The 15,938-nt window shown below is 42.9% G+C and overlaps 1 protein-coding gene across 1 annotated transcript in view; it reads left to right on the top strand.

Annotated features, from left to right (window-relative positions):
• Positions 1-15,547, top strand: part of taf2 (TAF2 RNA polymerase II, TATA box binding protein (TBP)-associated factor) — a 57,989-nt gene extending 42,442 nt beyond the window's left edge. Inside the window, exons 24-27 of the mRNA XM_080746042.1 lie at positions 12,890-13,119; positions 14,073-14,240; positions 14,702-14,804; positions 15,219-15,547. Of these exons, the coding sequence (XP_080602168.1) occupies positions 12,890-13,119; positions 14,073-14,240; positions 14,702-14,804; positions 15,219-15,523 (806 nt within the window). The 3' untranslated portion in view covers positions 15,524-15,547. The remainder of the gene's footprint in view (positions 1-12,889; positions 13,120-14,072; positions 14,241-14,701; positions 14,805-15,218) is intronic.
• Positions 15,548-15,938: the final 391 nt, after the last annotated feature.

Consider the following 15,938-nt stretch of genomic DNA (forward strand, 5'->3'; position numbering starts at 1 on the left):
GTTTCTTTTGTTATTGCGACCGTCAGGGAGCAGTTTACTATGAAAACCTCCACCGGCCGTCCGTCCGTCCGTCCGTCACGCGTCATTGGAAAGGACACCCGGGCTCCAGGGAAACCCCGCCCACCGAAGCTTTTGATTGGCTGAAGCGGAGCTAGGGAGCGCTCAATTGTAGTCGCTTGGACAGGGCGTTTATCGTGGGCTTGCCCAGGCCTTACGGCCTGGGCATAAATATAACGATTGCATTCACCACGGCTTCGTAACTCGCGCGGCGCTCCGCCGGCCACGCGGCCCTGGCCCGCTCTTCGCGGCCACTCGCGCCTGCGGCGCTCGGGGGCGAAGAGCAGGACCAAGGTCCGCTGGCCTTCGCGCCGCTTGCAGTGTCGTGGACAATCGAGCGGCTCCGTCTGGAGCCCGGGTGTCATTTCCAATAACGCGTCCGTCACACGTCACACCTTTGCCCTGCTCATATCTCTGCATCAGTATGACATCACACCACATGTGTACACAAACCTTTGTGTACGTTGCTGTGGCAACAGTCTGTTGTTGCTGGTTTGTTAGTGTACGTTAGCAACCACCTTAGCAACCATGGTTTTACCCTAGCAACCAACTGTTTACCCTAGCAACCAACTGTTTACCATAGCAACCATGTTTTTTTACCCTAGCAACCAACTGTTTACCATAGCAACCAGATACGCAGAGCAGGGATCTCCATATATGGGCATAAACAGGTGACATCACACTGATGTCAGATACTCAGAGCAGGGATTTCTCCATAATATATGGGCATAAAAGGGATTCTGTTAGGGATCTCCATATATGGGCATAAAAGGGATTCTGTTAGGGATCTCCATATATGGGCATACAAGGGATTCTGTTAGGGATCTCCATATATGGGCATAAAAGGGATTCTGTTAGGGATCTCCATATATGGGCATAAAAGGGATTCTGTTAGGGATCTCCATATATGGGCATAAAAGGGATTCTGTTAGGGATCTCCATATATGGGCATAAAAGGGATTCTGTTAGCTGTTAGTGATCTCCATATATGGGCATAAAAGGGATGCTGTTAGGGATCTCCATATATGGGCATAAAAGGGATTCTGTTAGGGATCTCCATATATGGGCATGAAAGGGATTCTCTTAGGGATCTCCATATATGGGCATAAAAGGGATTGTATCCCAGATGATGCCCTGTTAGGAGATCCACACTAACAGAATCCATATATGGTCCTACCGACAGCTGCTATAAGCCAACCCTGGCGATAAGGTCTGAGTCGAAGAAATGCTTCTTTCCTGGCAAGAATTGCCCCTTTATACTGTAGGGCTCGTTTGTGTATTGTATGACATCACGCCACATCATCGGCTGAGGACTGTGTGATGTCATCATATCTCCATATATGGAGACATAAGTTGCTAATGCCCAAATATGGGCTGGTGAGGTCAGACTTAGTGTGATGCGTAGGTTATCTCCATATATGGAGATTCAACTTCAATGAGTAACCATGGCAAACTGTCAACTGCCCGTATGTCTTGATAATTGGTAAAACAAACTTTTGGCCTATTTGTGGAGATAAGCGACCAACGGTCGCTTATCTCCCGATTAGGGAGTCTTACTGGTTGTAAAGGGTGGTGTGGCTCGCCCATGTATACATATTTCATTTACATATGTCAGTCCTTTTTTTAAAGTCATAGTGTACATATAGTAGACACAATGAATGCATACTCAAAGGTTTTATTGATGAAAGTTTCCCAAACTCTTATATTGCACAGCTGTCTAACATGTCCGGGAACAAAGTATGACGCAAACCTTGATGGAAACTTATGAAGTGCATATGGCAGCTGCTCTAGTATTTTCAGCCCAGTGCTGAATTAGTTTTGAATCCAGTGCCATTAAAACATAGTATTACTTTTGTCATGTTGGGGACTCACAGAAATGGACCTATAATCCAATTTGGGACATCTACCCATAGCGGGGCTTATACTGTAGGAGTTGTGTTTAAAAAGCCAGTTGAGGACAGAGTGCTCCTGAACTGAAAGATGGTGATGAAAAGATGTTAAGTTGTTCTTGAAAGGAGTTGTGCAGACTTGGTGCCTTTTTAAAATACTGTATAATTTATTTTGTAAAACCTCCACAAACTGTGAGTCAGTCAGTCAGTCAGTCCGTCCGTCTGTCTGTCACACGTCACACTATTGCCCTGCTCATATCTCCGCAACCGTTGCCCCGATCCATGCCAAATTTTGCACACACACTCCTTGCCTGCCAAACTACAACCTCCAAGGACCCCCGGAGCTCCAGGGACCCCCAGGTCCCTGGGGGACCCCCAGATGTAAAAAATGACCAAATGTGCAAAAATGACCACCCCAACGGGGCTGCTCACGGGGAATTCCCGGGGACCACCCACTCCTGGTGCTCCAGAACGGATGCCAAAGTGGTGGCGCCCCCAGTGGAGGACCCCCTCCACTGCAGCTCACATAAAATGCCGTAACTCGGGCTAGGAGCGTCCGGGAGAGCCGGGGCCGGTACCTATTCGTCCGCCAAGGCAACCACATTTTTGGACACTGCTCCTACACATTTTGCCCTAAAATCACGCTGCGACCTGACGGTCGCTTATCTCCCGATTAGGGAGTCTTACTGGTATTAGTAGTATTGGTTGTTGCAGAGTAGCAGTGGTAGTAATAGGCGTATTGCAAAAACTTTTTGCGTATTTACCTTTTTAACACATTGGCCGCCATTTTAACATTGACTGTATGGCTCTCCTGCCATTTTGTTTAATAAAAAAATTGATATATTTTTTTTATATTGACATTTTTCCTAAATTCTGTATTTTTTCGACAATGTCATACAGAACCTCAAATGAAACAGGACAAACTCTAGTCTCACCGAAAAATAAAATAAATAAATAAAAAGCTTTTTTTTCTATAGTTGCAGCCATCTCAAAATAGCCATTTTTGACCAAAATCCAGCTATAATTGAAAGAACTGGAGATATTGACCTTTTTGTGATTGATGGCTTTTCGAGCGAATAACTCAGTTGATATTTGTATTTATGGCGTCAGGCACTTATCAGATAAGTGTACTAATGTAATTATGTAATAGGAATTATTTTTAGAATTTTCTGTTTAGAAAAATGCAGAGAAAAATATTTTTATATGCTATGTCTGACCAAAAACAGCAAGTTCACATTGATATACTATTACTGCTACAGTATTCTACAAGTCTGCTACAAGTCACTTGGGGGCGCTGTCTCTCTGTTTCTGTGTGTAAATGCTAGTTGCGCTCTGTAGGCCTACAGGTGCACACACACACATTGACATCAAAGGGGGCATGAGTCTTTACAACCAGTAAGACTCCCTAATCGGGAGATAAGCGACCGTTGGTCGCTTATCTCCACAAATATCACAACCTCCACCTCTCACGTCATACGGGTAGCCATAGTTACACCTGGAATGTTGAATCTCCATATATGGAGATAACCTACGCATCACACAAAGTCTGACCTCACCAGCCCATACTTGGGCATGGACGACTTATATCTCCATATACGGAGATGGCCATATATGGAGATACGATGACATCACAGAGTCCACAGCTGATGATGTGGCGTGATGTCATACAATACACAAACAAGCCCTATATAAAGGGGCAATTCTCACCAGGGAAGAGAGCATTGCCTGGAATGTTGAATCTCCATATATGGAGATAACCTACGCATCACACAAAGTCTGACCTCACCAGCCCATACTTGGGCATGGACGACTTATATCTCCATATACGGAGATGGCCATATATGGAGATACGATGACATCACAGAGTCCACAGCTGATGATGTGGCGTGATGTCATACAATAAACAAACAAGCCCTATATACTGATGCGATACGATGACATCACAGAGTCCACAGCTGATGATGTGGCGTGATGTCATACAATAAACAAACAAGCCCTATATACTGATGCGGAGATATGAGCAGGGCAAAGGTGTGACGTGTGACCGACCGACGGACGGTCGGTGGAGGTTTTCATAGTAAACTGCTCCCTGACGGTCGCAATAACACTTCTAGAATACACCTCTAGAATGGATTGCTATGACATTTGTTCAACAAGGTGATCAGCAATCTCTCAACACGTCGCTCTGCGACACTTTGAGAGCTTGTAGAGCTTGTAGATCTGCTATTTTCACATTCTAGCACATGTTAGAAAATGTCTCCCCCTGCCCCTAAAAAATCCTCTGCACTGCCCTGGCAAGAGCAGGCCAGACGCAGTTTGCTAACGAGGCGAGGCTGTAGTTGATCGATCGCTTGTTGGCTGTAGTTGATGCTTGTTTTGGTGGAGCGTGGGCCAGGGACCCCCACGCCCACCTGGTTCCCTAAGTGTTGGCTGGAGACCAGGGGACCCCCTTTGTGAGACCCCATCGACAGGGACCACTTGTCCCTGCAACTGGATCATGTGAACTTTATGTAACAAATGATCGGCTTATTGATTGATTTTACAATGTTATGTAACTCCGCACTGCTCTGGGAGGTCGGCGAAGCGTTGGACCCGCGGACCCCTTATTGGTTCCGTTAGAAAGGCGACCAGGGACCCCCACCTTTGCAAAGGCGATCATGGCTTGTTTGTGGACTAAAGTTTGTGGACTAAATACCATTATAAAACTAATATTATAGCCTGGATATATGGATTATAACCCAGGGTGTGGATTCAAATCAACCATCATCATTATCAGGTACGTTTTAGAAGCATTTATATGGCGAATTGGCGATAATTGTGTGTTTTGTGTCTTGAGAGAGAGAGAGAGAGAGAGAGGCAGATCTCACTGATAGCACTGTTTTTTTATGGGACTGAACACCATCAGGGGGTCCAACAGGGACCACTGAAACAGAGATATAGTGGTCCTGGAGGGAAGCACACACACACACACACACACACACACACACACACACACACACACACACACAGCTGTTCTCACACTTTTTTTTCTTCTCTTTTTTTTTCCGGCAGCCAGCCTTTTGAGCTCAAATGCGTCTTTTGCCAGTTCACTGTGGGTTATGGGGAGATTTATACATTTGTATTGCAATTTATACATTATTACAGTATTTTTTTCAAACACACTTACTTTGATGTGTGATATTTTAGGTTCCCTTTAAGATAAAAGGCTCAGACTTTGTCACGGGCTGTGGAAGAATGTAATTAAACATTACATTATATAAAAGCAAATTCTCGGGACTATCGGGCCTGGCGGGGAACGACATTGGGATTTTCTCGGGACTATCGGGGGGGGGCGGGGAATGAGTTAAGTTCTACCAAATAATGAGTGAATAATCTGAATATGGACTAAAAAAGGCTTCTGGCAGTGGTTATTCCGCAAGGTTTTGACATCTTTTAAACTTTAGCAGGTTAACAGCGATGGAGAAGAGGCTGTTGTTGTTTCCAGGGCCGTCACCTTAACAGGAAACTCTTACTTTTATCCATCCACTGACCTACTGAACTAGAGTATTAGTGCCAGCGGTTGCTCAGAACCATCACCATTACATGTAACATTTTCTCAACGCTACCTTTCAACTAGACGAGAGTTTTACTGCCTCCTCCCTCTGCTTTACTGGACAATCAGTATGCCGAGAAAATCTGCTGTTTCACAACCATGCAGCTGGCATCGACTAAAAAGCGCCCCATAGTCCCCTGGGGGCCCGACGTAATTACACAACCTCAGACGACTCTTAATATGTGGCTTGTGTGTTCCTGCGTAGCCCGATATGCGGTTCATGTTCCTTGGTTCAAGCACCGTGTTCTTGAGCTGGGCTTTTGTTGTTATTGTATGCAAATGAAGGATTTCTGTACCAAATGAAGGTATTGATATTTTCAGGTAACAGGAGCATTTTCCAATTGTCAATACTTTAACTAATCTACTCCACTACATCTCAGAGTCAAATATTATAATTTTACTCCACTGCAATTGTTTGAAAACTTTAGTTAACTAGTTCCTTTATAGATTTGGATTATTATTACAAAACATACACGAACTACTTCAGCCCTATATACAGTTCTGCTATTTTCAAAGGGTTTTAATATTTTATACGTTAGAAAATTTGGGAAATGGAACGTTCTGCGTAAAGAGTACTTTCACTTTTGGTACTTTACAGTAATTACATTTTTATACCAATGCTGTCGTACTTTTACTAGAATTCCAGAGTTTTACTTTCTACATTGCAGTATTGATACTGTTATTTTTTTTCTTGTACTTTTTCCATCACTGCTCCTTCCTAACGTTTTACTGGACATACTTCTGACAGAGCTGAGGACCTGCTGGCGTTGTCTGAGCCCTCTCAGTAAAAACCCCTGGGGAATCGGCAGTATCACAACGGGGGGGCTCTCTCTTTCTTCCACAGGCTTATGGTTATGGTTTCCATTTCCACATAGCAGCAGCCCTATGGCTAAAGTATGGTACCAACACTGCCAGACGTTCCAGTCTCAGCAGGGACCTCCATTACTGAAGTTCGGAATCCTGTCACAGCGGTACTCGCGTTCGGATAAAAGCTTCCATTCGTTGTCACTTTAGATCAGTGGTTCCCGAACTTTTACAGCTCGAGACCCAAAAAAGAAATGTGATCTCTCCCCCGGGAGCCAAATGAAAATAGCAGATCTACAAGCTGTAGATCGGCTGTTTTCACACTACTAAGTATTTTCCCCCTCTAAATAATGGATTTTATTTTATGGAATTATTTTTTTTAAAAAGAAGAAAAAAATGAATTTGTTTAAAATGTTAGAATTTGTGTTGAAAATCTTTTGAAAAAAAAATGTGTTGGAAACAAAAGATAAAGGAGTATTTACTCGTGACCCATATACATTTATCTCATATACCGTAATTGCTGGACTATAAGCCGCACCTGAATATAACACCAGCTAAATTTAGAACAAAAAACTAATGTTTACATATATAAGCCGCACCTGACTATAAGCCGCAGTTGTCCTTCCTGCTTCCTGCTAGAGCACCCCTGGTGGCTGTTAGCTGTACAAATCTATATATAAATCCTTGTTAAAGACCATTGTAAAACTAACTAACTGACCGTTTGCTGTAAAAATCTTTATATAAGCCGCACTGTTGTATAAGCCGCAGGGTTCAAAACATGGGAAAAAAGCAGCGGCTTATAGTCCGGCAATTACGGGTAGTAGCTATGTTGATAATACCAGCATTGAAGAGTTAAACCAAGACAGATGCCTAGTAATTATTTATTATTTATTTTTAGCTGCCTTGTGCCTTAATCTGTTTTGAGTTCCATTCGTTTATAGAGTAGTCTACTTGTCAAAATAGCATCTTTAAATGCATATTGAAGACGTGTTACATACCTCAACACTTTGTGTCTATACAGTAGTCTATCACGGTTTTAAAGAATCGATAATCAGGGAAATGCTTTGAAACCCGTTATTTTTGGCTGGTATATACTTGACCGTATGAAAGGAAAAAAAAAACGGCAACTCTTCAGTGGAGCAGTATATCCTGTTACCATTTTGTTTGTTCTGTTTTAAATGTAATCACAGTTATTATAAGGATGTAGTCTATCAAGCGCTGCCAACATAAACCACAGAGAAATTGTTCCCCCGGGTTTTCCAACATTATTCTCTCCCATTTTATAGGCCTAGCTGTTATGCCATGTCAAAGGTTGATGGGATGGATGTGTAGGAATAACCTTATACCTAGGAGTAGTAGGGGTACATTTTAAGTTACTGTATAGCTTAACTTTATGTAGGAACTAACTTGTTCCTTGTAACTTGTGCATTTATAGTTAACTCTAAATCAAACTACATTTGAACATAAACATGCCGGGTGCAACAGGCTATTATAGTACTATAGCTGCACAATTATTCCCTTGGCTCGCTACTTGTTTCCTAATTCTAATAATAATTTGAATAGATGCTGTAGTATGTCATTTAAACATATAGGTTTGATGTTTACCTATTATCCTAATTACTTTGTAGCATTTAATTGTATTCTTGGAACTCTATTTACTTGTTGTTGGTTGACTAGTGTTCATGCGTTTTACTCCGTTCTTGCACTCTGGATAAAAGGGTGCTAAATTTGAAATTGTGGTTCCGGTTTCCCAATTATTTAATTGTGACTTATTTGCACGTTGTCCTCGTCTAGTAGGCGTTAATAACCAAAAAAAAAAAAAAAAAAAACGCTGTGCGCACAAATTGCTAGTCGCGGCCATCCTTTCCCATCTAACAAGCCCTTTACGCCTAATGATATATTTGACATGACATATGTTTCCATCAAAAATCATGATTTTACCAATAATTAATATGATTAATAGCTGCAATTAAACCAAATAATTTCACCCACTCTTTTACACCTGTAAACTTGGGAATGGGACAGTAAACCTGAAGTTGAAATTGCAAGAAAACTGCTGTTCACAACTTGCTCTCTAGTCTTGTAAAATAGACCCCAAGATGATTAGCTCAACTGGGAGTCACACTGAGAGAACTGGTTCTGTTCTGTCCTCTAAAACACTCAAAAATTCTATGCGCCCACAAAGTCAGTCATTAATGTACCCATTAAATCCAGAAAGTGTCACCTAAATGTGTCATAAATGTAAAACTCGTCATCGTAGAGAAACCGTTGTCCGTTCGTTTGTAAATATGTTCACTTGATGAAGGTTGGCGGACCGGTTGTATGTTTACAGGTATTCATTATATAGCAATAATGTTACTGGTCTTAAAACCCTGCAAGACCCGAATTAATTTCTACTTGCCAAAACAAAAATCAGATGGTGTTGTAGGAGTCCTAATCAGAGGAAAATGTAATGTTTTAAAAAAATGTTTTTGTAAGGTTTTATAGCCACACTGGGCCTTGCGGGGTTAAGACACTCGAAGCTACGTACAGTATATACTGTACATACTGTACCCCATCAGCGACCTAAAGCCTGGTGCATCCATTTCACTTTACAGCCACGTGTCTTCTGACATCAGTTGGCTGCTCATCTGGGTTCGCTCAGTACCAGAGCACTGGTTGATGAAGGAACTGGTTTGTGGTTGTGTGCTGTGTGTAGGTTAATACAAAGAAAGATTTACAAACAAAACAGTAATATGACGATAATGATGAATAGAATAGAAAAATATAACAAATGTGTATTATTTAAAACTAATATAGTCATTATTTTAACATTTTGGTTGATCCATCCTGAACAGATAACGACGATGTGTATTTCTTTGTAAACAGTTAGCCTTGTACACTCTCCAGCCCCTACCCTAATTGGAATAGCGCAATGTCCAATTCTCTTTCATGGTGGGTTTTCCTGGTGCGCAGGTTGATAGCTTTCCCCCAGCTTCATCTTCTGACTGTTCTAGAAAATTAAATTCCAGACTTCTTTTTTCCTTTTCCTAAGAGCGGTCTTCCTGCTTGTGACCCAGGCTGTTTAAATGAATCAGCTTCACTGTGTTTGCCCCAAAGAAGCCCGTTTCTGTCTCTGAGTTTTTTTTCTGCCATCCCTTTTTTATGATCTCACACGGTTTGAGGTCCCTGGGTGCAAACTCAGGCATGAACCGACTGAAGGAGCACTGAAAAACATAACTTCCATAGTGATCGTCGTCGTCGTCTTGGAAGAAATGACTTGGACGGAAGAACACAACGTTAACTGTGAGAGTGTTCTGGGTTGACGTGTTTGTTTCCGATCTGTTTGTTTTATCACGTCTTGGACTATAAAAGGTATTTTAAGTACCAGACCATATACATGGTTCTGCTCTCTTATGTTGTATCCTCAGGTTTCATTGGTGGGTTCTTTACTAGGGGGGGTCCTATGTGTCTGTTGGCTATAGCTGGACTGGCTGTGCCAGCCAGGTCTGCCAATACAAACACACAGCAACCTCACAATCCATATTCAAGGGATGGGCACAACGCTGGATTCTTGCTGATTTTATATATATATATATATATATATATATATATATATATATACAGTATATATATATATATATATATATATATATATATATATATATATATAATATTATGTCTGTTTTGTTTATTGGCGCTGCACTTTATATTGTGTGTGGGCAATAGAAATGCACAATTATATGATGGCTTAGAAATAATCAGTGGTGGTTAAAGTACACATGTGTTTTAGAAATACTCTGTTACAAATAAAGATCCAGAATTAAACATTTTCTTGTGTAAAAGTACAAAGAGATTGTCATCAAAATATACTTAAAAGTACCAAAAGTAAAACATGTTTGCGACCCGTTGGTTGAGCTTGTAGGTTGTGTATTTTCAAATAGCCAAAGTTTAAATAGGGGCTGAAGTGATTAATGCGTGTTTATAATAATCCAAAATCTACCAAAGTTTTCAAATAATTGTAGTGGAGACGAGTAAAAGTACAACATTTGCCTCCGAAATGTAGTGGAGTAGAAATAAAAGTATTGCAAATTGGAAATACTAAATGTACTGGAAATAATACCATAGCCGTTGGTTTTGTTTTGTAGGTGTGTGTGGGTGGGTAGCTGGGGTTGGCCCTGTATTCTGCCCGTGCCCACTGCGCCTGCCAATCTAAATACACAGTGACCAGAGTTTGGTAACATTTAATGCTGCGGTGTACGGTAATGTGTTGGTTGTTGCATTCATCGTCCCCGAACCCACAACCCCCCATATGTTAAATACGGGCACGTACCTTTTAGGCGAAGCCCGAACTGGCGAAGTGGGGAAATGTCCGATACCGTAGCGATCTGGCGAACGTCTTCTGGACAGGGCGTTTATCGTGCGCTTGCCCAGGCCTTACGGCCTGGGCATAAATATAACGATTGCATTCACCACAGCTTCGTAACTCGCGCGGCGCTCCGCCGGCCGCGCGGCCCTGGCCCGCTCTTCGCGGCCACTCGCGCCTGCGGCGCTCGGGGGCGAAGAGCAGGACCAAGGTCCGCTGGCCTTCGCGCCGCTTGCAGTGTCGTGGACAATCGATTCGCCAGATCGCTACGGTAGGAGACAAATCCCCACTTCGCCAGTTCGGGCTTCGCCAGAACAGGACTTTCCCGTTAAATACACACACAGGGTGATGTTTTGCTGGGTTTGGACGTCTGTGCTGTCAGAGAAAAGTAGTTTGAATGGTTTCGGCTGTTGTTCATGTTGGAGACATTTATTTCACACTTCTCGCTGAAAACCCACAACCCACCCCCCATGTTGGGCAGTCTAGCCTTGGTGGGATTGTCAACATCAGCACTTATTCTAATTTATTCCAGCTTTCCAAAGTAACTGTCGTTTTTTGGAAATGAATCCCTTTATAATGATGTGTTCGGGATCTAGTGTCCCTGAGCCGGTGGTGAGTTTGTGTTTTTAATGCAGCGTTCGTACTAAAAAACTGAAATGGGGGGGGAAATAAAAAGTGGTTAGAGAAAATTAAATGTCTCCTTGAGCTAAAGTTTAATTCGAGTCTCTGAGGTAATCTGAATCCCTCTCACCCCCACCTCTCTCTCCATCTCTCACACGCTCTCTCCCCCCCCAACTTTAGTTTGACCTTTTTCTTTTCCTGTTCCCCCTCCCCCACATCACTTTCCAACTTCCTTCCTGACCCCCAGGGGTGTCAATTGGGTATGGCAGGGGTATGCAGCTGCCATACCCTGGGTCTAGGGGGGAAAATAAAAGTTGCTTTTAAATATAAATCCATGAATGTCTCTTGTCTATCTGTGCTGGTTATTATGTTGTTAAATTACAGTAAAATAACTACAAATGCAAAATGTAACAAAATCTTGACAAAATGGTATATTCCCAGGTTCCGCAGGTCAGCTGCACAGGTGCAATGCATTAATGTTAATTGTGGCGCATTTACTAACATGCCAAGTTTAGCTGCACTTGAACAACCTGCCATATCCAGCCCAAGAAACCATAGAAACAGGGGAAAAAATAAAATGTACTTCTTAAAATAAATGTATCATGCCTATTGCTAGGTATGGCAACATGACTGGTGTCTTACCTTCGCCCGCGTGCAAGACACCAGTCATGTTGCCATAGCTTTTTCTGAACTGACGCCACTGCTGACCCCCCACCCCCTCTCTCTCTTTCCCCCCTCAACTCCATTTCTGTCCTCCTATTCTCCAGTTGCCTCCTGTAATGCATTGACTCTCTCTCAAACCATGTATGGTTGAACAGTTTCTCTGACACAATAATCCTTTACTACTCTTTCTTTGTTAGAGCAGTGGTTTTCAACCAGTGGTCCGTGGGGACCACTAGTGGTCCTTGAGGGGGTTCCGGGTGGTCCCCAGCTAAATGATGGAGAGTTGGTAACCAAATGGACCCTCAAGAGTGAGATTATGGTTAAACAATCTTCATTACTTAAAGGATTAGTTCACCCCCAAAGTGACTTTTTTATATTGATTACTAACGCCATGGAGACTTGAGTTCAATTATATTTTTAGTTTTTTGCCGCATTCCTTAGACAAAAAATGTATTACAATAATAAATGTACCCCCACTGACTTCCCCTTCCGGAATCACTGGAGGTAAATTTACTATAATCACATTTTTGTCTTAGGAATGCGACAATTACAAAACAAAATGATTTAACTCAAGTCTCCATGGCATGAGTAATCAATAGAAAAAAAGTCATTTTGGGGGTGAACTAATCCTTTAATTTACAAGAAGTCGACACAATTAGAGAATGTAGAATTTTTTTTATTAAGTTTGGCTGTTATCTCTATGGTAGCCAACATCAATACAGCAAGGAATTCAAAATCTTATCCAACGCTAACAAAATTTCAGGGTCTGAGAGGCTAAATCTCATCAAATGGTGGTCTGTGGAATGTCGAATAAATAATGGACCTTAATATGAAAAAGGTTGAAAACCACTGTGTTAGAGCATGGTATGTTGTATACTATTTATTCAGTTTTTCTCAACTTGCCCTATCTTTCCCCAGGTACCTCCCATGACTGGCGGCTGCGCTGCGATGCGGTGAACCTCTACTACACGCTGTTTGGTCTGATGCGTCCGTCCTGCCTGCCCTTGCCAGAGCTGGGCCTGGTGCTCAACCTGAAGGAGAAGAAAGCCGTGCTCAACCCCACCATCAAGCCTGAGCTGGGGGCCAACGCCATGATTGACACCCCCGGCAGCATAGGCATCCATGGCATCGGCATGGGTTACGCCACCGTAAGTTGAAAGTCTATAAGCTGATTGCATCAGTTCTGCATCCGTTCAGAAAACCATCAACGACTGGCTAAGGGGACATTACATTATGACTACACTGGATGAGACAATAATAATCATACAGTAATCTAAAACATCTCTAAAAAGAATTGAATTTACTTTAATTAGTGTGGTTGCCTACACCAGTGGTTCTCAAACTTTGAAATTTGAAGGTCTCCCCATAACTTTGACAGTGTACAAATGGAACCAAATGGACCCGTAAGGGTCCATTTGGTTCCATTTGGTTCCATTTGTCAAAGTTACTGACTTGTAATGGCCAATAGGCTCTATGCATATACGCCATATACGGTCTGTTTGATTTATTGTACAGTGGTTCTTTAATTTCAAGGACCCCCATAACTCTGTACAAATGGAATCAACAAATGGAATGGACCCACTCAATGACACTTTCAGACCCACTGGTGTAGCAGAGTGTTTCCACAGTGAGCCAACATGCACAATATCAGCACCCTGACTCTGTTTGACCAGAATGGAACAGACCCTTCATTAGTATCATTGGTAACACCTGTGAAGGAAGTCGAAAGACACCCGGAAGTAGAACAAAATGGCGTATATGCATATAGCCTATTTAGACCCCCATCAAGGAACATAGTCCCTGAAATCCACTTTGCGAACAAAACTCCTGGGGACAAAACTCCTTCTAAAACTAACCTTTTACCACTTCAAGGTTCTGTATCTTCGACCACATGGCATGAGGTCAAAATAGCGATACAAGGGGATGATCAGTGTCATTTGTTATTGAAAGTGCTACGGGTGTGATGGCCTTGTTGTCATCACACATCAGCAAGTGTGGGTGTGTGAAGTCCGATGATCTTGGAAGCAATATACGGATAATACTGTAGTGTAAAGGTTGTTTCTGTTCGGTTGTTCAACGTCTTTTGTCTGGTCCTTGCCAGATGGATGAGGAGCCAGACCCCATCTCTTCAGGGGTGTGTGGTGTGGGCCAGCCCCCCCAGGGCATGAAGAGGAAGGCTGACACCCCTCTGGGGTCTCCTCCTGAGCCGGGACAGGTGTTACAACAACACCAGGACGAGGATGTGAACAGGGGCCGCTTCAAGATCAGGGTAAAAAAAAACACCACTCTGATCTAACCTTTTTTATTTCCTGATTAGTATTTTGTTGACCGCTTTTGTCTCTATAAAGAGTAACAAAACAAGGGCAGTTAACACATACTGTATATTTTCAAACAGTAGCCCAGGGTGCAAATAACTGCTGGTCACCAAATACCCACCGGGGGTCTGACACCGTTTTGCAGTATCGACCGCCATTCAAATGGCTGCCCGGTTCTTTTAAAGGCCGGGGGTTGAAACTGTTTTTGCGAATGAAAATGCCCTGGCTACTGTTTGGGAAATATACAGTAGTGTTATTGATAAGAACCACAACTAAAAAAACAAAAAAAAAGTCTAGAAGATAAAAGAAAAGAGAAGTCATTTTTTTGTCTAAGAAAGAAAACCTATTTAGAAACTGATGGGTGACGTATTCAGACCGTTTGATAATGATGTCTGATTGTCTGTCTGTCTTTCAGTTCAGTGCCATGGAAGAGGAAGACATTGACATGGAGACTGTGCACGACAGCCAAGCTTTTATACACCATCACCTCAACCTGCTGGAGAGACCCTCCACACCAGGTTAAGACACACACACACACACACACACACACACACACACACACACACACACACACACACACAAAAGACAGCCAGTAGACATACAGAAAAAAATAATCAAACCCAGTTTGAAGTGAGCGGTGGATTTGAGAAGTTCATTTCAATAATCTATCACTGTAGAGAGAGAGAGAGAGAGAGAGAGAGAGAGAGAGATGAATGCGTGTATGTAGCAGTTCATTTCATTAAGTCTCATGAAATCTCAAACTGCCTTATACCACCACACCACCATATTATTATGGGAATTTCGAAGCGAACCCCATCAGCCCCAAAATATGACTAAAACTAAATTGAATTCTATTCAAAAGACTGACTAAAACTAAACCCAAATTCACCTGAAGTCTAAACCAACACTGGTTCTCTCCTCTCTCTCTCCAGGTAAAGAACCGCCGTCGGTGGAGCAGCCCATGCTCTCCATGCCCGCCACGCCCGTGCCCTCCTTCCCCAAGGAGACCACCTCCTCCTCGTCCTCCAAGCACGAGCACCACCACCACCACCACCACCACCACCATGAGCACAAGAAGAAGAAGAAGAAGCACAAGCACAAACACAAGCACAAGCACAAGCACGACGGCAAGGACAAGGACAAGGAGCGGGAGAGGGGGGACGCCGCCGGGTCGCACGCCTACAGCAACAGCCCGGCCAGCGGGAGGTCTCTGCGCTCCCCGTCGCTGTCTGATTAGAGCAGTGGTTCTCAAACTTTGAAATTTCACGGTCTCCCCTTAACTCTGACGGTGTACAAATGGAACCAAATGAACCCGTCAGGGTTCATTTGGTTCCATTTGTACACCGTCAGAGTTACAGACTTGTATGGGTCAATTTAGATAACCCTAAAGGAACCTTAAGGAACCCACAGAGTCCCACTTTGAGAACCGCTGGACTAGAGCCTCAGGCCACATTTACACCACAATGGTCTCTAGGGAAAACCGAAAATTCCCCTTGCGTTCTCACTTTTTGAGTGGCGCAAACCGCTCCTACAGTACATTTCACTCTGTGTGTATGAGCACTGATCTCTCCATGTACAGTATGGATAGCCAAAAATGCATTACTCAGCCAAAATAATTAGTACAGATCTCCATGTATGGATAGCAGAAATGT

The sequence above is a fragment of the Nannobrachium achirus genome (genome assembly GCF_963921795.1).
Source record: "Nannobrachium achirus genome assembly, chromosome: 2".
Classification (NCBI taxonomy): Eukaryota; Metazoa; Chordata; class Actinopteri; order Myctophiformes; family Myctophidae; genus Nannobrachium; species Nannobrachium achirus.